We start from the raw sequence: 25,439 nt of genomic DNA on the forward strand, positions 1-25,439 counted from the left end.
TTTGGTTTAAGGTTTCATCTGAACGTACTGACAGTAAAACATCCTCAGACATTATTTTGCAGAAACTGAGAGGAAGATAGTGCCATCTACTGTATGGAGAGGCACGAGTGCATATAGGAAACCTGCAGTGAGTAAGCCTCACTAGAAAAATACTTAGGAATTTACTGCCTACCAGTCCAACAAAAAACCTACAAACCCATTACAGAGCTACCACTTTTCATATTAGCTCTGCACAAAACAAGGAGACAAATATCCCATTTTCTAAAAATAACTACCAAAAAAATCCCTCATCCAACAAGTCCTATCTTATTAAAAACATTCTGTTCCAATATATAAAAGAGGTTTAATGAATTACCTTTGATTTCCGGGTAGTAGAGAAAAGGCTTTGGTTCGCTGGTTTCTAGATCAGATTTCCGCCGCAGTTGTACAAATACAGATGCTGGTTTTGTGATATTGACATCTCGATACTTCGGTGTTTTGAACACAATAGCAAACTGTGAAGGAACCAATGATAAGCACATCTACCATGGAGCATGGGTTTTGACAACTTTGCTTTTACATTTGTATTATTTTGTAGGAGCTGGTTCACAGCTTTGGGAGGCAAAAATTTTCAATTGCACTTTTGAGTTCAAGTGCTGAAACTTTTTGGGAAAGACAGAACTGCCATGCAAGGTATCACCACATCACATGTGTTAGTACTGCATGGTTTGTCTCCTCACCAGTTAGCATCTACTCTGTGGCTTTCTCAGAGTGTTCACAGGAGCTCTGACAGCTTTTTATATATCCTATCCCAATTTACACTGGTGCACGCTAAAGCAATGGGTCTATCTACCAGTTTCCTCACACTGTATTCCTAACCTGTCTAGTTACCTAATGTACATCTTTAAAGAACAGTTAAGATTGTATTATTATTAGGAAGTAATCAACACAAGAAGAGGTTAGTGTGGGATACAGATACTTTCACCTAATTTACTAATTATAATATAATGCTAGTTTATGGGGAGTTGTGACAATCATTAACAGACGACAAGTGATGGTACTTACCTGTCTATGTACATCTGTAGGAGAAAAGTCTCCAAAGCCTTCCCACATACCTCCATTCTCATCCTCTTCATAGAAACGTATTTGAATATCATCTGCGAAGAGTGAAACAAACACTTTTTGGAATGTCTGTGCAATTGCTTAACCTTTGGGATGTTTGTGCATTTGTTTAACCTTTGGCTAAGTTTAGTTCAGATAAAAATCTACACAGTTACATTTTGGCTGGATAGTAGACTTACATGAATAATACATAAATTATCTTTACCCATTTTATGAAAACATCATAAGCAACCCATTTTTAACATTAATTTTATATCAGCCTAATTCTAACGACTTCACTGAAGTTGCTCTCTATTTACAGAGCAGTAAAAGGAGAACTAAGTTCACTACCTCTTCCTATTCTGGGGCTATAAAACATTCCAGAGGAGCTTTATTTGAAACAAACATGTAGGGAGGGGAGAACTTGAAGCGTGAAACGTAGAAACCACCCTCTCTCCTCCAGCAGTTTCAGTTCAAAAAAACTGTAGCAAAACCTGAAGGGCTGCAGTTCAAGTTCCGCTTGCTGCTGGCAGAGTGCCACTTTGGAGCTGCGGCTCAGAGAGACGGTAAGGGTGTGAGCAGGCGGCACGTCAGCAGTGATCTATCACCCCTCCAAACACAGCACAGGCCAGAAACATGAGATTTGGCTCTGCTCCTCTAAACAAATATTCTTTCATTCTCTTTGTATTTATTTATTTATGTTTTTAGCAGAAGCTGGGAAATATCACACTAGCATATTCCTTCCCCAGCACTCCTGGTGAGAAAAAACTAGAAAAAGCTTATTCTCTCTTAAGGTGACTGATGTAGGACAGGCTTTTGGAGGAGACAGCCTGCTTCCTCTGATCCACCACCTGCTAGTCTCAAGACTGTGAGCCACCACTTCCAGTCTTGCTGACCTGCATGCTCAAGTTCCTTCAGGCAGGAGGTTTCTGAGAGCAATGAGGTCAGGGGAAACCCCGAACGGGCTGAGGGGAAACCCCACCTCAGGGCTTCCACTGAGTCAGACATTTATTTATTTATTTTGTGCACAAGAGTTATGTTTCATCTCAGGCCTCATGATAGAAGAGGGTACATGCACTACTGCAGGAAAACAGTTCTTTCAAAACCCCTAAAAAGCTCCCAAAGCCCTCTCTCTTAAGTGCTAGAATAACATTTGCCAGAAAGCGAGGTGGAAAAGGACAGCATGTATTAACAGAAAACAGTGTGATTTTCACAAGGTGTGCAGGGACTGATTCCAAACAGGTGAGAACAGGGCACCTGCTCTACCATGCAATCTACAGCAGGGAGTCCCAGGTATTACCTATGGCTGAAAAATGCAAAGGATTTCCCTCACTCATATTTTTTTTTCTTTTTAGTTCAGCCCAAATACTACAACCAACCACATCTTCCTATTGAAAAACAAAGCATCCAGATCACACTGCCCAGTCCTAACACATTCATAGCCAAGAGCAGAGATTACCAAAATGAGTTTGTGAGAAGTATCCATTTACACCTAGTAACCTCCAGCATTAGCACACATAAAAATTAAGTTACTAGCAGCAGTGTGGAACACATTCAGCTGCCATTTGTGTTTAATAGAGAATGCTCATACTTACTCTTTATATTCAGGAACCTAATAATAAATCAGAACTTTAGAATAACTCAGAGCAGGTGTTAGTTAATGGAGTCATATACCACCCAGGACCCATCACCCACAAAAAACCCCAGAACATGGGCAAGTGCAGAAATTTGAGAACAAAGATGATCACATGGCTTCTGTGGAGGCAACACAAGTTGATTTTGCTTCGCAACAGACTATTTTGATTTATTGATTTTCTGCACTGCTGGCCTGACTTCCAGAAAGGCTGAGTGCTTACAAATCCTGCTACGTTACCAGAGTGAGAGAACACTAAGGCAGCACAGCAGGCTTCATGTGCATTTCAGATGACCACCCTGGTGTGCCTTACATTACTCAGGACTCTTACCTTTCTGGACCTTGTCACAGAGAAGGTAAATCTCTTCTCCTCCTGTTACGCACCCTGCTGTTCTGTCCATTCTTACGATTTTTAAGTTGGAGGCATTGGGAGCTTCTATTGAAGGGAAAGAGTAAAAAAATTGTTTACTTTCATAACAGTTTTAGATTTAAAAAAAAACAAGCACAAGACACAGAAATGCAACAGAAAGACAAGCCTCCAACGCAATCTAAATTTGTCTATGTTTTTTAAAACATGAATAAATCAACAGTTTTTCATCTGAAAGAAATAATTTCATATCCTCTAAGCTTTGACTGAATTGTGAACTATAAAACAAGGCCCTGGCCATTCCAGCACAATTACTGCACTAGTAAAGTAGCACAGCAGTGAACAGCATCTAGCACTCCGCGCTAGTACTAACTTTATGACAAGAGCGCATTACGACAGAACATAATTTTTTCTTTTGCACTTTCTTGATAGCAGGACACTCTTGAAAGCTGTTCCCTGTATCTCACTATTTGAATGCAAGGTGCAATGCTTTGCTTTACACTGTGGCTTACTTGAAAGCATTGTGAGTCCTTGGCCAACATACTGGACTGTGATCAAAAAGCCCACTTCCACAGATCTTAGCAGAGGCATCAACAGATACCTGCTGGTCCTAAAGACAGAACTATCATCTGATAAGTAAAAGCAGCTGTGATAGACAGTTATGCTACCACAAGTTGTGTCTGCTCTGTGGAAGAGGCTTGAATGGTGCCAATGAAGAATGTTAGAAGAAAAACAAAAACTGAGAAAAATATTTTGGAATTAACAACCAAGAATTCACCTTGGGACCTCAGAAACAGCAGAGATACACATACAAAATTTCCCTTCTATTTGTCTCCTTAGTTGGAGTAAAAATTTTGATGGTCAGATTCAGAAGAATAGAATAACTTCAATTTGTTTTTATATGTATGGCTTGATACATGCTCTACCTCTGTTGATGCTTTGTCCTCCTCCTCCTCCTCCTCTTTGCTTTACAAAACACTCTCTATCATTATGCAGGTATGAGACAGAGTAATGAAAACAAACGGAATCTGTAATTTTTTCTAATGAAAATCAAGATTCCTTAAAGATACTGCTTGGTAAATCACCTTAGCCTTCTGATGAAAAGATTGTGTCTTTTCATCCAGAAAATGCAGGTTATGTGTGCCATAAGACCAGTAGCTATATATTTTTTTTTTTCACTCAGTGAATATATGAAAAACGGACGTGCTACATCACTACATTCCTCAATTAATAGCAAACAACAGACTAAGTTAGAACAGTTGCATTCAATACCTTTCATCTGGACTTTGTCCTTTAAAAGCAATGATACAGTTGCGCAAAGAAAAAAAACGGTACTTTTTCTGAGTTATTACAGAATGTCTATCAGGAACATAGTAACCTACAGCTAGAGGGAGGAACACTCAAGCAGCAGAAAGGGTTCAGGTGAGTACGTACAACTGACAAGCACAGGGCAAAACACAAAGTGAAAAGACTCACTTAGAAGACACATAGAGGGATGTAACAGAAGTAGAAAAAATACTGACAGGTCCAAAGGAAATGCATTAAAGCTCTGATTGTGTTCGTTTCACAAAACAAAGACAAGCAGATGGCCAGCAAAACTGAAAGGCATCAAATTTTCAACAAAAATTGAAGCAAAATAGTTTTTTTTTTCCTCTCACATCTTGTGTGACAAGGCTTTGTCATAGAAAGCAGCTGAAAACTCTGCAAAGTTCAAGCATTTCTTATGAATATGACAAGAATTTTCAAAGTCCTCATAATAAAAATGTCAGGATTAAACATGCTAACAGCAAAATAAAATCTTCCTTTACGGCTCACATCACCATCTACTAAAAACTGGAATGATACCACGTGTACTTGGACAGACAGGGGGCCAATTATCCATGGGCTATTTACTCGTTATTGATCAAATGACAGCAAGCAGCAGTGCTAGATGAGTCTACGCATAGCATTATCTACATATCATTTTTGTATGTACAAAAGCTTGCCCGTTATTAAAAAAGTAATCAAAGCCAAATATACTTACTGCTGTCATATATTGCATCTGATATAACGGGATCAAGTTTCCGTGTGAAACTACCATTACTGTCAGGGAGAAAGGCTGTAAACATAAGACGCACCACACTGAGATCCATTTCTTTAGTCTGCTGTACTGCTGCCTGACGAATAATTTCTCTTTCTCGTTCTGGAACCAATAAGTAGACAGACGAATTAATACAAGGGGTAGAGGACCCATAACAAACCAGAGAGAGTATTTTCCAAACAGTACTGTCAAAAGGCGCCAATAGCAAGGAAATGTTTTCATTTAGTATCCATCGTCTTCTCTCTTTTTAAGCAGAGAGGAGCAGGTATTCACAATATACAGCATCCATTTTGCAGTTTGTGCATCAGATGTTATTTAAGACAAGGTACATAATTAAGAGACATACAGAAAATTACTATTTTCTGCTCTTAATTTATAAAGGTTTTGAAAGGAAAAAAGGCTGCAACTACAGACATCTGAATGCCTCTATACAGTGTCTGAAAGCAATGTAGGCACAAGGTTTTACAGAGATACAGGTGAAATGCAGCTGAATGAAACAGGTATTCCCAAAAGAAGGTCCCCAAGTTACTTAAGGATATCACGTCTTGCAGCAATAATGCAAAATGATTCTACTTATCAACTTATTAGACAGGATAAAAGCAACGAAACATAGGCGCAGAGAGGGGTAGAAGCAGCTGTGGAAGGAAGTTGCTCCATTCTCTTGTGCGTGTTGACAGCAACGACTCTTTCTTTCAGATTCCCTAAAACACAGCAACAGCATATCACCTCTTAAAGCACATAGCCACAGGCAGTTTTCCTACCCAAGTCATTTTTCTGGCTACGAGTCTGTATTTTCAGAAGCTAAATCAGTGTTTAGCAAAAAAAGCTACCAAAACCAGGCCATAATTTCTACATACCAGTCAGCTGTCTGTCTCCACATCCGTCTGCCTGCAGATAGCCAAGTTCAGGATGCACCAGGAGTCCCGGGTTGTATCCTTTTTTGCAAGCATCTATCATGCGTGTTTCCAGAGTTTCAAACACTTTCTTCTTTGTGACATGAAGTATTCCAAGATTTGCAAACCTGTCGAATTTTGATTGAGGGAAATATTTTTTTAATGCTTTAGGCCAAACCTGGCAGCAGGCAGCCTCTCTCTTACCAGAGGCAGCCTCACAACTCAAGTCAATGGAAGGACTCTATAGGCTTATTTAGGCACTATTAATTCCTGAGGGCAAATTTTACAGCAAGAAAAATTCAGCCAAGCTTACAACACACGTAAAGTGTGTACCATTATACGGCAGCAGTTGTATGGGTGCACAGGATTTTCCCATGGCATAAGCAGTAATCTATTAGATTTCAGACTTACACTGTGGAAGCAACTTAAACACTTGAAAAATCTGGTGGTCACACTTTGTTTGCTCTGCCTTGGCAATAACATTAATATGTCATTCTGTATGGCTATTATCCAGAGCAACTGCTCAGAATTAAGCTCCATCCGTTCAAAGTGATTTGGAGAGCAAGCCAAGAAGCTAAAAACAGGGCAGTATTTTCCAAAGGAAATGTTTTAAACAAGGCTCTGAACATTCAGCAAGACACTTCAGATATCTATTTGAATGAAAACTTCCATAATACAAGATCTGCTTTTGTAAAAATCTCCTGGCACATTTAAAAATCATTTAGATCTGTAACTATGAAAACAAGACAATAACTCAGTTTTCATGTGGGTCAACTGAGGATAAGAAAGCTGTTTCTAAACATCTGATGAAAAACAGGACAGGTTAGGAAATGAGCCAAACTTTTAAAGATGAAAAGGAGCATTTCAAATAAAGCTATTTAAATTGTTGTGCTTGGTAAAGTTAGTGCACTGGGCTTGGACATCAAAAGTTACAGTTTAAAAGAATCTCTCTCTCCCAACCTTCTCAGCTTTTTAAACTTCCATCTTCACCAACAAAGACATTCTTGAGATCACAGAACTAAAACTCACAGCCAGCATGAAACCTGATCTAAGCCTGAAAACACAGACAGGAGGCTCATCTCCATTTACTGATATAAACAATTATTCTTTTAAATTAAAAAAGAACAGACCAGCTACATCTTCACTATAATCTCACTGCTTTAAACTTAAAAAGTTTGACTCATTTAGTATTTTCATGTTTATACGTGTCTTACATTAATGTCAAATTTACTAACCCTAGTTTCTTAATGCTTTTCTCTTCACTATATTCCTATTGACAGATTTCAGCAAAGTAAAATACTGATCAAATTGTAACAAAATCTTTTCTTCAGTAATTTTACAGTCCCTTCTCTTTGATCGAAAGTACTTACACATTTCAAAGAATGAGTTTACAATACAAACTTGGACTGCACACCAAGAGACTGAAACTCTACAAATTCTAAGTGAAAATTATGTGCAAAACCTATTCAGCTGGCTTAGGGCAAATTCTACAAAGGTAAATAGAAACCTAATTTATTTTTCTATTTAAGATACAAACAAAACACAAACCACAGATCTGAGAGTGAAGACTAGTGCTCCACTTAGCTGCCTGTTAGGACTTTTGTATTGCCTCTTACAGTGCTTATACTGGATTCTCTCTCCCTTAGCCCAGCCTTTCAAAAGAGTTGACAGACTTACCCTACAACCATATCTTTAGGTCCTGCATTAACCGTGCATACTCCGTCTTCACAAAATTTACCCACCAAGCTGTGAGCATGTAAATGGACGTATTTCCCATTAGTAACCAGCTGGACAATTACTTTTGCAGGTCCAACATAATTGCAGATCTGTAAGTAAGTATAAAAAAATATGGAGCTGGTTGTTGAGATTTTTAATGGAACAAGTAATGATTCCAGTTGAGTATTGTCTGTTAGCTAAGCACAATCAAGCTTACATAGGCGAAATGTGTATGCGTTTTCTCATAAAATGCAAATGACAGACCGTACCAGATCATCACAAAGAAAAGCCAACACTTTTTATGTAATTAAACTTGACATACAAATGGCAGCAATAGTGGTCAAAAAAAAGTTAAGAAACAAAACAAAGCTAAAGGAAAGCAACCTTCTGTTTCCCAAATTATGAATCAGTCTTACCTTCTGGCCAGTCACTCCATGTTGCTCTCTTTATGTTTCAATTAGTACATTGAATTCACAATAAACATTGCGACATGTTAAGAAGCAAATAGAAAATATACGTATCTAACAAAAAACCCTGCATTATTTTGCCCAATTTGAAAAAAAATTAAAATTATTTTTAAATATTATGATTGTTTTAAAACATTTTGGTCTCATTACAATGACTCTTCAGGTAGAGATTTTAAAGTGAATTAATTCTATACTCATAAGTATTTTGTTAGTTCAATATGCGACATCAACACACATTACCCAGTCCAGTAAGTATTTCCCCTTAAGTGTACATGGGGATATATGCTAAATCTACACCTAAGATTTTGCAGAACTGTAACTATGATAAATTGAGTGCCTTTGTACAGCCAACTCTGAAGAACTACAAAGCTTTTTTTCCCCCCTATTATAGTTTCTAATCATTGTTTTTTAAATAGCTGTTAAAATTGTGACGTCAAGTAATGCCTCAAAATCAAGCCTAAAATTACTACTAACGTACTGTATTGGTGAGTTATTTGCTTTACATATATTATTTATAACTTTATTTTCTTTCCTCACAAGTAATACTCTTCAAGTCAGTTATGGGTTATGCACCACTTTCAAATTATGCTGAATGTAAAATCACTCCACTTTTGAAAAAGCAAACATTACCTTCCATTCCAAGTCACTTAATTAACCCTTTTATCAAGGTTGGGTTTTTTTTCCCTCCTCCTCTAATTTTTCTTCTGATTTGCCTTGGGCAAAGTTCTTTGTATTACAGCAACTTAAAGATCTAATCAACCAAGGTATTAAAGGATCACTATAAACATTAAAGCATTGAACCGAATACTTAAGGTTATATTGTTGATAAAATGCTGATAACCAGCGATTGCCAGGATTTCACCACATTACTAAGTCCTGCTAGCTTCCTTCACTCCAGTTAACCCCTCTCTTGAACCCACTCCATCACAGCTGAAGCACTCTGCACATGTACAACGCGTGCCCTCCCTGTTTTCCTATTCACTGCTAAGAGCAAAAAAAAAATCCCAACTATGAAAAAGCTGTTCCAGGAGGAACAGGTGCGCAAATGTCCTCCCATTACTCACTGCCTGCTAGCCAGCTGTACAATACTGTATTAACGTGCATTTTACAAGCGGCAATTTCTAAAATACAAAAATGGGGTACTCATGCTTCCTCCTGTTCACAAACTGTAATACCTCCTGGACTAAAACAACACAGAGATGTAGAATAATCACTGCTTCACCATTTCCCAGCAGTGAGACAATGCAGAAACCCCTATATAACTTTCACAAAATCATCTGAAAGTAAAAATTATTGGTTTTGGTGCTACATGTCACCACCACTAGTACAATTAACTTTTCAAGAGGGGGGCTTTTAAAAAATTATTTTCATTTAATCCCTCACCAAACAAGCTTTTCCCTGCTATAAAGTTCCCAGCACATCTATAGCGTTATACTCATTATGAGTAACATGCATGTTCTAGTATCACATCAGAAAAGTTCAAGACAATCCTTCATCAGCTGTAGAAACCACAGTGAAACTGTAGGTAGGACTGCTGCACATCAAGGACTTTCCAGCCTCTGAAAGCAGAACATATAACTGCAGCGGTAACCAGATTGCAATCTCCCCCTGTTACTCAGCTCAGCATGATCTTTGTAGTCTCTCTCAGGGGAAAAACAAGAGTTTTTAAAACGTAATACCTTATGTAGGTCATAAGGCAAGAAAGGACTATTTTTGTCATCCATCCAGTCTGATGTCCTATGCTGCAAAGGCTACAGAATGTCCCTGAACTGTTTCCTACATGTACGTCTTACAGACACACTTTCCTACTTTATTTTGAGACATCCAGATTATTCTGTGCCCAGTAAAACAGCCTCTGTGGTTCAGTATCCTTATATACCGTAAATTAAGTCAAATTTTCCAGTGTCTTTGAATCACCGACGACACAATTTCAGAATAACTTAAAATTTACGCTGGCATTGAGATATACAAATAACTATCACCTTTTACTTCATCATCTTAAGTAAGAACTTTAAAAAAATACTGTCAAAGGTATTAAAAGGTAGATGGTATATTACAATGTTGAATATCTATAGAAACCTAAGGATTATGGTGCTGACACAAAAACGTACACTCAACATGAGAGGGAGATGGCATGCAGGTGCTGTACTGCTCAAAATCTGAGCTGCGATCTGAAAAAGTAGCTACTGAACTTCAAATTAAAGATAGGGGGGAAAAAAAAGAGAATAAGAACTTCCTGGGAAGAGGACAGCTGTAATACTTGATTACATCCTGTACTGAAGCAGTATTCAATTGATCTAATCTGATAAAGTTAAAATGCTGCAGGCTCACATTTATCTGCTGTTTCTGTTTGAGAGATTTTTCTGAGAGATTAAAAAGACCCTGTGAACTTGAAATTGAGTCAATTTCAAAACAAGAGTTGAAAGTTTTTTTCAGTTATTTCACATCCTCCTCAGATCCAAATCCCAGCCAATTACATATAGTTTCTGAAATTTTACAAAAACTTTAGAACGTTTTCCTACTTCAAAGATGTTTTTTCCAGTACTCTTACAAGCAGGAAGTGAAACCAACTGGTCAACAACAGAAAGCAAATGATGGAAAAGACCATGTCAAAACTACAAAAATATCTATTTCCATTCACATTGTTATAGGAACTGTAACCCCAATCCTGCCTAACCTTCAGAGTGTCACTAGTGTCATCCTCAATATAGGCATACAAAAAGTGTCCCACAGATGAGGCATTGCTCACTCTTTGTAAACGGTAGGTTTTCACAGAGCAGCAGCAGGTTTTTTTCAGTTGCTAGTTGTTGTGGTTTTGTTTAGTGAGGGGGGGCCTAAGGTCGCAGCTTCTGTAGGAAACTGCTAGAAGTCGCTCCCCTTTGTTCAGTGGACTCAGCTGGGCCTAGGGCGGACCCACTGCTGGCCAAGGCCAAGCCGATTGGTAGCAGAATGTTCGTGATAAAGCCTCTGCAATAATGTATTTAAGAAGGGGAAAACAGAAAAAAAAAAAAAAGAGAAGAGAAGATGTGAAGAAGGTGAGCAGGGGCAGAGGCACAGAGGGGGAGGCGCAGGCCTCATGGGCCTTGCAGGCCTCACCCTCTGGCCTCTCGCCAGGCGGCCGACTGGGCCCGACTCGGCCCGGCCTGGCTGCAAGAAGTGGAGAGGAGATGAGCTGGATGATGTGAAGAGATTCTGAGAGACATCTGCCAGCCTGTTGTGAAGAATTTTTCTTGTGAGAGAAACAGCTGCAGATGCCAAGGTCTGTTCAAAAGGAGGGGGAGGAGTAATGCGGCTCCTGGCCAAGATTCCCCTGCAGCCTGTGGTGACGACCATGGTGGAGCAGGTTGCCCCCCTGCAGCCCATGGAGGTCCATGGAGGAGCAGAGATCCACCTGCAGCTCGTCCCACATCGGGGAGGTGGATGCCTGAAGGCGGCTGTGGCCCATGGAGGGCCCGCTGGGACAGCTGTTCTGGAGGGACTGCACCCCATGGAAGAGATGACCCACGCCGGAGCAGTTTCAGGAAGGACTGTGGCATATGGGTGGGACCCCACAACAGAGCAGGGCAGGAATGTGAGGAGTTCTTCCCCTGACTATGAAGCAGCGGCGTAAAACAACGTATGATGAACTGACCACAACCCCCATTCCCTCTTCCCCCCTGTGCCGCTTGGAGGCGGAAGGTAGTAGAGATAATGTTAAGCTTGGGAAGAGGGAGGGGTGGGGGGAGGTTATCTTGTTCTTGTGCTCTGTCTCATTCTCCTGCTGTTTGTAGTAATAAATGAATAGTTTTCCCCAAGTCGAGTCTGTTTTGCCCGTAACAGTAACTTTAAGGATTTTCTCCCTGTCCTTATCTCAAACCTCGAGCCGTTTTTCTTATATTATCTCTCCCTATTCTCTCGGAGGGTGGGGGGAGTGAGAGAGAGACTGCGTAGTCTGGTCCCGATGGGGGCTGAACTACGACACTAGTTCAGAGACAAAATATTTCAGCTGTGGTAGGAATCACTTAGGCAACTGACTGCTTAAGCAATATGAAGTAACTTAAACCAACGGGAGCTGAAGATCTTCTGATCCTCTGAATGTGAGGCCACTCTCATGCCCAAAACACAGTTAGGTGCTCTGCTTTAGAAACCCAACTAAAAGGACTCAGTGCCCAATTTTCAGCCAAATTAACCATAACAGTAAAAAGCACAAATCTCACTGAATTTGGCTTTGGTTGAATTTGGCTCAGGACAGGTTTTCAAGAGGGCTAAAGATTTATAACAGAAAGTCTGCTTATTCTTGTCTTCCTTAATTCAGCTGATAATGAATTTTTAACTTGTAATCTATGACTGTACAATTCAACTTCTATGGAGGGAAAAAAGCAAATATGCTGCTCCTTTCTTCACTAAGAAGGCTCATCAACAAAGTAACTTGACTAACTTTCCATAAATTCCCCTCCTGAACTTGAAGTAGGTGCTGAAATCCCAATTTCAATAAGAACGCTTATCTCTAAACTGAGCTATAATTTAGGATAGCCCCAGGACATGACTGGATGGGCAGCTCTAATGACAGTGACTGGGTTCAGGGCTGCCTAACTGGTATGCAGCTTCGATCTACAAGCTGAACTGCACAATGTCCAAACTCATCATCAGCAGAGAGATGGTGCTCATTAGCTCAGGCACGCTTCTGAGCAATCGGTTACTCAGCCTCTTAGCTGCAACTGATTTACAGTCAGCTCACAGAGAAAAGGCAACTTGGGTTTGCAGCCACCTATGTAGATTTTTCCCGCAAGGAGCTGAAAATTCAGGACATTTCCTTCACACCACTACTTTCAGCCCATTCTTTTTACACCCAAAACTGGATTCAAGTACTTCAGTGTAAAACACTAATAAGGCTACACTACCATCAGTATGCAGGACATCAGGACACACATGGTAAGCATGTAAGAAGGCCAGCGGAAATTTTCTGTGCAAGTTTTCTCACAGGTTTTCAAATACAAAAAACCAAGCAAGTTATGATTAAAAAATTTAGATAGTTAAGTAAGCTGGTGATAATACTAGACAATCCAGTTTTATTCTTTCTTCTTACACTATTGATTGCTTTTTTTTCCCCATGGACAAAAAGCTAATGATGAATAAGAGCTTTGATTTCAACTGTTCTAGATAGTAAAATTTTCCAGCGTAGGTAGCTTTCTACTGTAATCATTAAACTTGTCATGAAATGTAACTTCATTATAGCATGTTCAGTATCTACAACTTCTCTGCTCTCCATAACTACACGCAAAGTTATATAAAATCCTCTGAAAATGTAAGATATTTTGTACAGTATATTAGGATTACTGGTAGCAAAGATAGGCTTAAACAAAGGAATATAATTCCATAAACCATAAAGATTAATATCATTTTATATATTATAGAAAAATACTACTGTTATCTAGACTCCATTTGTCACTACTGTGTTGTTAAAACACGAGGTTTTAAATCAATTCCACCTTGTTGGCCAGTGTAGATCTGTCTTAAGTGTACAGACTGGCACTGCAGAACCTCTACACTAACTCCTGACCTATGTCATCATCTAATATACTATATGGGAGGCGGTTAAATATATTATTAACTACCAAAACATCTCGCTTAGAGACGTAGCAAAGTCTTCAGCACTCCAGACTTTAAATGAAAGATACATCTTGTAGCTCAGCTACAAGTTCAGGATTGGGTGCTGGAAGGAGGAGGAAGATGAAGTTGAACGGTCCACATTATGCAAGATGTCATATCAGAGAAATATGCTTTCTTTTGGCCTTCAATAAGTTATGCTACAAAAGGGAGGAGAGAGACTGCAATGTTTTTTGTGCATTGAGGATGTTTATTTTCAGGACATCCCTTGGTAGCTACTGTTTAATTACATCAGCTTTCTGTGTAGAGTTGGCCAAGCAGAAGAGAGATCCCAATGTGAGCTGTACTGACCACACCATGGCTGAGGTTTAAAGATCTGACACAAAACCTGCTGTTTACAGTACAGCCAAAGCTCAGGCTACTGTCCTTTCCAAGCACTGTGATCAACTAATGTAGGTTTTATAGTGAAAGCCTTGGCATGGGCGTAAAAAAAAACAAAAACAAAAACAAAAAAAACCAACCCCCAAAAAAACAAAACCCAAACTAAAAACCCCAATGCAACAAAACCCAGCAATCTTCAATTGTGTTCACCTCCTTTATGACAAGGTGAGCACCCTTTGACAAAACATAGAAGAGACTTACAGGAAAAGGTGTGAAACACTTCTGTGTTTACTGGCACCACTTGAATCAAGAACAGGCACTAACAAGCAATGGCCTTGAGGAATTTACTTGTTGTGTTCCCTTGCCAGCCTCTCCCAGCAGGTGTTGCCATGTGGGGATTTGTAGTAGAAAAAAAAACCCAGATGCACACAGTAGGACAAGAGGGAGGGAGGGGAAGGGACACGTGTGTGGGGAAGCTTTACATGAAATTAAAATCTGATGATCAATGAAAACAGAAGGTTTGATGGAAAGCCAAAGAACATTTTGCTTTCTAGCTTATTCATGAAGAAATTCCATTTCTTTATAACTGCTCATTGCATATCTCCTTGTCATGCGAGGTACCTTATAAAGGTGCAACCCATCACACCTTTATAAGGTATCATTTTTATTATTATCAACACAGATTGGATTGGAATCCAATGATCTGGCTCAACTGAGATAAATGATTTTCTATCTGAACATACCAGTGAAATTTGATTCATTGGTTCATCATTACCGTTGCACAAGGAAAGGGTAAAGCAAGTAGATTCATTGCCTGGGCTAGTAATTCTTCACAGGAGTTTTGCAACGTTACATGAAATCAGCTTTCCCAGCCTCTTCTCAATTCGCAAGACTAATACCGTAGGCTATTTCAGCCAATGCTAATTATTTTCCATTGAGTCATGCTCATATTGATTCATTACAGAGATGCAACTGTTCCAAACTCCAGCCTTTCTCAAGAACTGCAGAACTACATGCATACTTTGGGGAAAGCTGAGGAGTGGCACACACCAAGACAGATGCTGACTGCTTGCCACTCTTCCCTCTCATTCTCTCCAAGTAAAGGAGAGAGTAAGAGGTAACACCAGAATTAAAATACATTAACCCTGCTCCTTATGAGACAATCTCTAGTGCAATAGTTCAAAGAAGTAACGCAATACCAAGACTAAGGCTTTCATTAAGTTAAAAAAATACTGTAAAGACGCAGTTATATTTTCCTTAATTCCATGGAAAAAGAATTTACTGCAAGAACCATAAGCAAAAACAGTTCTTCTCTAATCCTAGAATGATTAATCACCACTGTCATAATCTTCATACTGCATTAGCACAGAATGTTTCTTTGATTAACATCCTTGAATTTTTTTCCAGGGGAAAAAAGCCCCAAAAAACATTTAGCAAATGCTAGAATATAATGCTGCTCCTATTGAAATGAGACGTTTTCTGTTGACTTCAAAGGAATTAAGGCCTTACGAACAGAGTACGTTAGAGATATTGAATAAGGAGTAACATGAACACACAAAAAAAGGAAAACTTGGTAAATACCATCCTAGAGTGAAGTGGAATAACTGATCAGACTCATGCTTTGCAGTATGCTAGAAGTGGAGTAATTGAGCAGCTCACGCCTTGCTTTATGCTAAACTGCACCTTAAGAAAGAGCTCCATTAGTCTGCAGGAGGGCATTGCAGGAAAGCTTACTGTTCAAATGCTGTCAGATAAATACAGTGCCAAAATAACTCCACAAACCGGAAGATAACTTCCTTTTCAAAATCAATTACATTTTGAAAGTCAGGATTGAAATGTAGTCAGTCTTGACTGATTTCATACAAATTTATGTTGATATGCAGTAAGGTCTTATACACATACATACAGCACCTGCATGCAGTTAGCAAAATTAATGATTTCTGTACTTACTTTGACCTGAGGGTATGATTTTTTGTTCTTTTCACTAGAAGCGCCAGGAAGTCCACCATGTGAAGGCCCTTCACATACGTATCTGAAACGAAACCCTCTCTGTGGGAATAAAGGAAAAGAAACTTGAAAGCTGTTTAGAAACAAAAGTTAAAAAAAAAAAAAAAAAAAAATAGCACACGTGAGTGCGCACACACACACAAAACCCAAGACTTGCCCAAACAGCCCACAAACAGAAAAGTTACAACTATTAATCCCTGGAATGATTTCTGAGTGCTGGTTGACGAAGTACCACTGAGCTGTAGCCCTGGAGAAACTCTTCTATTCTCACTCTTCTACACAGCAGTAACTTTAAATTTTTTCAATAAGTAAAGGTATTTTGAAGTAGAGATCTATTTATACTCTCAAAACAAGAAAAAAAATAAAAAACAGAGAATGCAAGAGCAGTCACTCATCTCCCATCATTGCTGCTAGGTAGAGATAATTAAAGCCAATAATAATTAAGGAAGTCCAAAGCATCATAAAGAAAAGAACAAGGAAGAAACAGAAATGCTTCTCCCTTCTGGGAAGAGAATGTGAAAGTTGTATGAGTGGGTCTACAAACGGCACAAAAGCTTCAGAGGACTTTGAATGGCTGGGTTTTCATCTCAGCTACATAAATAGATGTCTGAATACACTTTAGGGAACTGCAGGATATTATTAACCACTCTAGAGTACAGCTGTCCATTTATTCAATTTTTATTTGTAGGAAATAACCTCCCCTTTACAGGGTAATCTATAAGGTATAAAAGATGCAACTTTTAAGCAAATGTAATTGATAACTCTAACTCTACTTAATTATATATTTCACATGGCCCCCAACTTTGAATACTTTCAGATCTACTCCCCAGTCCTCAAATTCTGGCAAAATCCCCATCTTATACAGGGCTCCCAGTGTCTGTCCAAACAGCACTAGTTAGCGTTGTATACTTCATCGAGAATCATTGAGCTTCTTTCTAACAGCAGACAAGTCTGAATTCAAAGTCTGTATTAGCTGACAGTAAACAACATGGTTCAAAAATTACTCTGTCATTGTTAACTTCAATACCTACCCCATTAAAGCCTTTTCAGTCTCAAAACTTGCTTCCTAGGCAAATGGAAAGATCTGACTTTTATTCAGATACTGACCAAACAACGTAATTCACCCTTAAGCATGTATTTGCCTTCCTACGGTGAACTGAGTGATTGAGTGCATTGCAAGTGAAGTGCCCAGCTACGATGAGCTTAAACTCAAGTGGTCCAAAAGGCAAAGCAACGTCCGCAGTCACGATGCATGAGACGACCCAGTCTCTCTTCACCTCTGTGCCTTCAGTCCAACAGATCCAGCATTGATCTGTGTGGCCTTTCTCCATCTATTGCCCTTGCTATCCTAACTACGTTTTCACACATAGCCTTACTCCCCCAGCTGTCCCTTTGCTCCAGAAATGATCACAAGCACAGCACTCTGCTGATGGATCACCCTCATCACCCTGTTATAAACCATTGCCCAGCTTGCCACATGCATACTCCACTACAGGAGCTGAGAAGTCATGCATGGAAACAATAGTTTCTCCTTAGGCACTGCAGGCTCTGCCACACGAAGATATGGCCTGATTCGGGATGAACTAAAACAGCAAGGAACAGACAGCACAATCTTCCAAGAGCTCACGACAGACTGCTGTTTCACCTATGACCACAAAGTGTCCCTGTTCCTGGAGGGATGTTCGAGCACAAAAATGTCTTAGGCTGTGGCTGAAATAAACGTTCTCTACCACCTCCTACAAGGAAGACTGGATTGCGGCATGCTTCTGCAGAAGACCAAGCAGAGGGTGGGACAGCTTTTAGTCACTTTCTTCCCCTGTCTACTTAACAATTCCATAAGGTAGGATTTTATGTAAGTGATGGGGAGAGACAGGAAAGGGGTCTCCATACTGTAACAGCTTAAGGAGGAATACTTGTAATTGCCAATGCCACCAGCTAAAGGCGAACAATACTCTGGCACACTTCAGGGTGATCTTCAGCATTTTACTATGTACATCCGTTACATGAAAACTAACCAGCACATTGGGATGACTTTCATACTGCCAGAGGAGCATAAGTGAGCATTTGCTACACAGTCACAAAAAAAGTTACATTCAAGCATTTATCTTCATTTTTCTTGGGTTATTCAAAACAACCAACTGTGAGGAAAGGAAGCTCAAAGGACAACAGAATTTCTTTACGATGACAAAGCGACAAAGCACAAGGCAAAAGTTCCTGTAACTTGGGAATAGAATGAAATATTTTTATTTTCTCTTTCATGTGTTTCAACAAACATGAAACAAACTCTAAAAATCTTCCATGTGTGGTCTAATAATTTAGGTTTCAAAATACTGAGGTACTCTAAGAGTCACTTCTAAGACAAAGAATCTATACTTACCAAGACATTTTTTAAAACCCTCAGGGTTTGTTATTTTTTTCTCTTATGACACTTCCAGATAGACACAAAGATGAAAACAGAACAAAACAGGAAACAATCTAACTATGAAAGTGAGAGGAAAAACTGCTCATGGTTAAGTGCTACATTTGTTATGAGAGTTCAACCTCTTCAACACTCCCTTTTCTCACCTTAATTCATAATTTTATTCAAAGCTGAATATATGGACATAGCTACCTTAAGGAATTTTCAAAAAGTAGTGTTCTTACCTGTTTTGGCTGCTCTATGATTTGAAGATACGGTCCATCTGCTAATATAAAAGAAAGAAAAGTCATAATATAAATTATATTTCTATTACTATGACATAGAAGTTGCAGGGGTAAAGTTGGTGTCCTTGAATGTCTTGAGATAAAATTTTAGAAGGGACCTAAGCATCTTCACAACTTAAATTTTAATAAATAGTTTAATCACTTGGCAGTCTGTCATTTCCAACGTTCCATAAGACCAGTGGAGTAAGAAGGGAAGGATTAACTTTAAAAAGTTAATTTTAGCTCAGAGGGCAACTCTGATCTTAAGACTCACAAGGGTGAGTAAGAACAGGATCCTCGCCTTGCCACTGACAAGCAGCCTGGCCTTCCTGACCGAAGGTTAACTTTTGTATTTAAACCCCTTGGGCTCTACAGACTATACTCACATACTCACAAGCTTTTGGCCCTAGGGCTTCCTACTGAATAGGTGCTTTTGAAAGTCTAGAGACAGCCAATAGGGAGCTCTGAGGTATGGGAATATAGGAGGAATTTAAACTGTCTCAACATGCCCTAACAGTCAGAACTGCTTTTAAAAAAAACCTGGAATTGAGGAGACTAAACAATTTACATTCTTTTAATAATTTCAGATACACTTTTAAATATACTGTTCTGCTGTGCCTCTAAAACCACTGAACACACTCTATTTGACTGCAGATGCAGACTCTATTCAGAGATTCATCCTTCAGCATGATACCAACACCTAGGACTATGTTCTACTGAAATTCCATTTGTATCTACTGGAATTCCATTCGTGTCTTTCAAAGAAGGCTTCCTTAAACAACTTTTAGTCTTGCACCACTCCCTGAACAGTGGCTAACTTCATACCGTAAACCTCATTCAAAATTCACCAGTTCAAGTTGCCTTTGAGCAGGCCCTAAATTCAATGAGAACTCGGTGCCACTAGAGTTAAGAATTCACCACCTGATCAGTTTAGATTATTTACATTGGGAAGGAAAGCTCTCTTGGTGGATGGCTGTGAAATACCTCTTAAAACGCAGGCCACTCCCAACTCTGAAAATGCCATTTCTGAGGGGTATGATTTCTTCCCTACCTCTTGCTAAGCACAGAAGACAATTCAGATTTCAATGCTAAAAATTCAACTGTTATCAAAGCAGATTCCAAATGACGCTGTGAACACCTACATAATATTTTGCCAGCTGTATTCTTGTTGGAATTATGTATCATCGCTTGTACACTAAGAACAGTATTAATGCTAAGGAATCAAGCAAGCTCACTAGGACACACAAAACCTCCAAAGCAGACCAGCACAGAGCCTGCGAGCATACAAAGCACATCGTGGCCTGCCATCCTGCCCACATCCAGGTGTGATCTGCCTCCCAACAACTGCACCATCTGCAAGTGCCATGCCACCCAGCTACCTCAACTAGTTAGTACTGGGCTTCAGCACAGAACCACACAGAACTACATACTTGCATCAACTTTAATTTGGCAATAGGCCTAATGTTCACTGATAATTAAAAATGGCAGAGGATTCATTAATTTATAGTTTGTACTATGAATACACGCATCTTTCTCAACTCCTCAATACAACTTCATTTCAATAAAACATTTTCATGTCATTAGTTCGCATAGCTCTTAACTGAATAGGTTTCTCTCAATATGAAAGTTTTGATAAATATGCTAATAGATGGAACTAGTATTTTGCTGCTGAAGTTCGCTGACTCAGGAACTGAATTAGCTTCATGCGAAAGTCATATTGCCAGTGTCAGTCAACAATTTCACATATAAAGATCATTTCTTTCCCAAGTTCAACACTCTTCCTGTGAAGAAGTAAACACTGCTACAATTAAAATCTTGAAGTCATGAAAAATAATTGCATCAAGACCATATACACATCACCTAATATTAGAAAGCATGAACAACAGTTTGGACTTCAGAAAATTTGAAAGACTTTGAATAATATTTAGCTTTGGTGTGGTTTTATGTTTCAGTTTTTGTCTGTAACATGAAGTCAAGATGAGTCGAGTTGGGTTTAAGCATTATATCAGCATTTAAATTTAAGACCTCTGTTCACAGATCTCTAACCCTTCTCATGCTTTAGGCATCTAAAATTTTATACTTTAACAATCCAGAGGCCTTGTATAATCTGGGCACTGGCAGAAATAACACACCTAAAATACAACTGTGTAGTTCAGCTTTCAACCAAGCCTCCAGGGCAGGACCTGCTAAGTAGTCGTTCTTTGGCTGTTCTCCCCTTAGGAATTCACTTTCAAGGCATATGTGGTTGGGTTAGTATAGGCACAAAGTACTACTGCTTTCTCTTAAACATTAGCCAGAAAAGGAAGTGCTCTTTTATCCAGCAGCTAAATGGCTGCAGTAGTCCCCCAAGATGCAGCAGATCCAGGTTCCAACTTTTCCTCAGCATAAGGAAATCCAAACTCCTAAGAGAGGGTTAGACACTATATTGGCATATTGGAAAGCTCAAGGGGAATTCCTCATACTGATAAAATCATTTCACCTTGCACAGCACTTGTGAAAACTCAGGACTGTGGTTCTTAGGCTCCCTTGGGAAAAAGCTCATAAATACTGACGCAAAAAAACCCATCTTACATACTAATACTAGGAAAGTGCAAAAAAGGTGCAGTATAAATGTACAAAGGCAAACCAGATGCCTGTTGTCTTTAACCTAGATTGTATAAAGCATATATCGATGTATTTAAAACAAAGTTTTGTGACGTCTTATTTCAACCTTTGGGTTTTGTGACTGAACATTTTCTTTTTTAAAATGACTAAGTAATTCTCTGGTATAGCATCTGAACCAGACCCAAGGCACAGTACAGAGAAGGCACTCTAATGCAAGGCACTTAATTACATCTGCAATGTTATTTAAAAATAAAGCAGCAATATTCAAGGCAACTTCCAGGCATAAATGGCACATTATTTTGACTCTAAAAAGGGTTTTTACTTAGTGAAAGGTTTCATACAGCTGTCTTCACGAAACTCGGAATACTTTCTAGAAGTACCTTAGGCAGGCAGCCTGACACTGGCTATGTGTGATTCCTTCTTTCTCTCTCTCATCTTTTCCCATGAGGAAAATAAAAGCCGTTTAGTGTTTTGCACAAGGAAGATTTCAATATTTCATTTCTATTAGTAGGCATGTCTGGTGTAAGTTGACAGCAGGATTAAAAGATGAACACCTTGTATGAGGAACTAATAATCACAAGATTTGTGATGACCTTTTGCATTCCTGTTCTACGCTGGAAAGTCGCTTTCTTCAACATCTTGTTTAAAGAGCAACCTCCTTTTAAGTGTTAAACAACCACAAGAAGGAACGCTACTTAATGCATAGCTTAAGTTCTACTTTTGCCTTACAGAGAGGCTGAAGTGGCATACAGTCATGGAGCTGGCCTCTACATGGGGATGACTCTCACAGTTGCCAAGAGCCAAGTTTTGACATGACGGTTTGCCTGCCACTCCTGTAGTCAGGAGTGCTAAGAACTGCAACTAAAACATGCAGTCCTCCAGCCTGGAGGGGGTTTGGTGCAGACTGCCACATCCTGGGTATGCTGCAGTGCTTCCTTTTCTGTCTTCTCTCCTCGGTTGCCACAGACTCACCCGCATCCCACTGCCTCCCCTCCAGCCTGAGTCACAGTCCCACTTCCTCACGTCTTCTTCAACTGCTACATTTCTTCATTTTCCTTCCTGCCTGAGTCAGATGCCCTCCTGCATCTTGACACTCCCACCACTTACATTCTTTCTTCCTCTTGACAGGCCTCACCCTGCACACATGCTTCCCAAAGAAGCATCCATCTTAGACTCCCTCTTGGTTTCTTCTTTCCCAGCAAAATCAAGAAAAAAAGGGTCTGAGAGGTTGGTGGGATATCCTTGCAAGCCTGGCAGCACCACAGGACTAGTAGGGTCCTTTATCTAACAGCTTACCTAGTACCCTACAAAGCCCCTAAAAACCAAAACAATTAACCAGTTCCCAAAACTATCTCTAACTGGCACACAGATTGCTACGTTACATGGTTGAGATGGCCTTGTATAACCAGGAGGTACCTGTATAAACAGGTAAGAAACACCCAAAGTAATAAAACACTTTGCGCATTTCCTCTGCAACTGAAGGCATCACTTTGTCCCTCCACTACACAGTGGACATCACACTAACGCGTAGTCGCTTTTACATCACCTAAATATGTGCCATTGATAATGTTCCTTCCATCCCCAATGTCCCTGAGGATTAGTACCTGACTCTCAAAGGCAGGACACTTCCCAACGAGCCAAAGAATGGGATGACTTTGTGACATACTGCCTTTTGTGCTGCTGGTGTTCAATCCTGCAGTTTGCACTGTTACGGAACTTGTTGTAGATACATGCTTTCGTCACCAAAGGCACACAGAGACTACTTCTCTTTCTACACTTAGGTGTAAATGTAGAATTTGTACCACATAACTATCTACCACAGCTTTAGAGACAAAATAACTAAGCCTAATTTTTACTTAAAACTGTCATACATGAGACAAAAAGAAGTGAGCGAAGACACATGAGCACTGATGACCTCATTGAGGAAATCCTTGTCCCAACATCTCAAAGGTTTTCTACTATTACTGTAAATATTAACATAACAGCAGAACATCTATCATCAGAAAGTCCCCAAATTCCCCAGCTATTTGTTGATTCAGCTATGTTGGCATGATACGGTAATCCACAGTTACATATTAAACCTGCCTACCAATGCAGCAAGTCTGACATCGTGCATTTATGAACGCACAGATCGAAAGATGTAGCCACCACACCAAATCACGAGCAACAATTCATGTCTTCGGTTCTTTCCGTTTACAACGCCCAAACGTCCTAGAGAAAAATCCTTTTTAGAACACTTATTTCACCCTCTCCGTATATCAGCTGGAAGAACTTTTGTAAAGTCCTGCATAGAAAGAAAGCATCGATTCCTGCTTGGAAACAATTAAAGCATAATATATAAATTACTATATTACCATAGAACCGAAGAGCTAGTCCACAGTAACGACACACCACAGTTTCAAGTAGGGGAGGAGGTAAGATTTATACTACTCAAGAAGCAAAATCACTATGACATCATCAGATGGCACTGAAATGACAAACTTTTTCTAAAACTTATTATTAACTTTTTGTTTGCAGTAACCTGAAACCCATGATCCTTTATTAAATCCCATTTTGTACACAGGGAACTTGCCACCTATAGTGCAGCAATAGACAAGAGCAGTGCCATTAAAAAAAAAAAAAAAGAAAAAAAAAAGTCTTTTCTAAGTAATTTTGTAAATTAAGGACAGAGCTAGACTTAGCTCAGTAAGAATTTTGTGTGATTACTAAAGTCAGTGAATTCTTGACTCCCCCACATGGTTTTACAAACATCTGTTTTCTAGCTTAGACAGGACACAGATATCTGAAAATCAGTTTTCTGTATCTGAATAATTTGTATGGAATGAGTCTGGCATGAGGAGTAAAGAGTAAGCTTAAAAGGTACGTGTAAGAGGGATCTTTATGGAGAAATCAAAATTCCAATTACCTTATTTGTTCCACAGAAAGTGTGTGAGAACAGTGAAAAAAACCCTTGGTATACAATGCACAAGCCCTTTAATCCTACACAGATGAAGCTTACTGAACAATTTTATCTGCCTTAATAAAAACACACTGTAAACAAACGATTGCAACATTAATTTGTTGGATGCTTATTCATGTTTGTCAAGAGCTTTGCTCATCAGAACATTTTATGTTGAAACAAAATTATCTGTATCATATGTTTCTTGATCTTTCCTCACTACTACTCAGTTAAGAAAACTGAAATACGGCTTAAACCAGGAAAAACTGAAGCAGTAAGCATGCCTTAATTTTTATTTTTAAATCAGCATTTATTGTTACTTTAGAGAGGAATTTTACCTATGAAGTAAAATGATAATTACTTATTTAATTTTACCTTTCACACATTCACTGCTGTCAAGTGTATCAAATATTTCAAATAAAAGTGATTTGCATTTTCAACAAAAGAAAGCAATCTGCAATACAGAAGATATCAGCTACATCCTGACACAACAAAGTCAAACAGATCAACAACAGAAAGTTGTCATGTTAAAAGACATTAATAGCTATATTGGAGATATATTATTGGAGAGATATATTAAGAAAAAATCTCATACACTTAAATGAATTTTTATTTCCTTCCTACTTTCCTATCAGCTGTTCTAATAAACTAAGAAGGAGAAACAGAGTTCTCTAAATTCAAGCAAGAAGTAATTCTTATAAAGAAATTTAATAAGCAAAATCAGACCAAGGTTGCTCAAGCAGCTAATACTGGCTGTGATATAACACAATTCTATTTTATATTCCTGTTCTGGAACCATACTGGAAGAACTGCATATCAGATCTTTGCAGAATACTATTTGCTTATTTTCAGCAGTTGCTTGCAAAATTTGTCTCTGAACTTTCAAACCAGTGTTATTATTCAGGAAATTGTCAGGTACTTTTATTACCAAACTACCACTTTACAGGAAACAGAGAAGTCACCAAGAAGGAAAAACAGATTCGCATGATACAGGAAGTTGAATAT

General features: G+C 39.0%; 1 protein-coding gene across 2 annotated transcripts in view; it reads right to left on the reverse strand.

The window, feature by feature from the left end:
• The window catches only part of NFKB1 (nuclear factor kappa B subunit 1), a 63,573-nt gene that overhangs the window by 21,413 nt on the left and 16,721 nt on the right, over window positions 1–25,439 (reverse strand). The window contains exons 4-11 of one of the 2 annotated variants that reach the window (XM_086746195.1): window positions 18,854–18,891; window positions 16,154–16,252; window positions 7,731–7,879; window positions 6,018–6,181; window positions 5,104–5,262; window positions 3,045–3,149; window positions 1,045–1,136; window positions 356–494 (exon numbers count right to left, since the gene is read on the reverse strand). In XM_086746195.1, the coding sequence (XP_086602321.1) occupies window positions 356–494; window positions 1,045–1,136; window positions 3,045–3,149; window positions 5,104–5,262; window positions 6,018–6,181; window positions 7,731–7,879; window positions 16,154–16,252; window positions 18,854–18,891 (945 nt within the window). Of the gene's footprint in view, window positions 1–355; window positions 495–1,044; window positions 1,137–3,044; window positions 3,150–5,103; window positions 5,263–6,017; window positions 6,182–7,730; window positions 7,880–16,153; window positions 16,253–18,853; window positions 18,895–25,439 lie in introns of both variants that reach the window. The other variant, XM_086746194.1, reaches the window with a different exon arrangement.

The sequence above is a fragment of the Chlamydotis macqueenii genome, chromosome 4 (assembly GCF_036417535.1).
Source record: "Chlamydotis macqueenii isolate bChlMac1 chromosome 4, bChlMac1.mat, whole genome shotgun sequence".
NCBI classification, from domain to species: Eukaryota; Metazoa; Chordata; class Aves; order Otidiformes; family Otididae; genus Chlamydotis; species Chlamydotis macqueenii.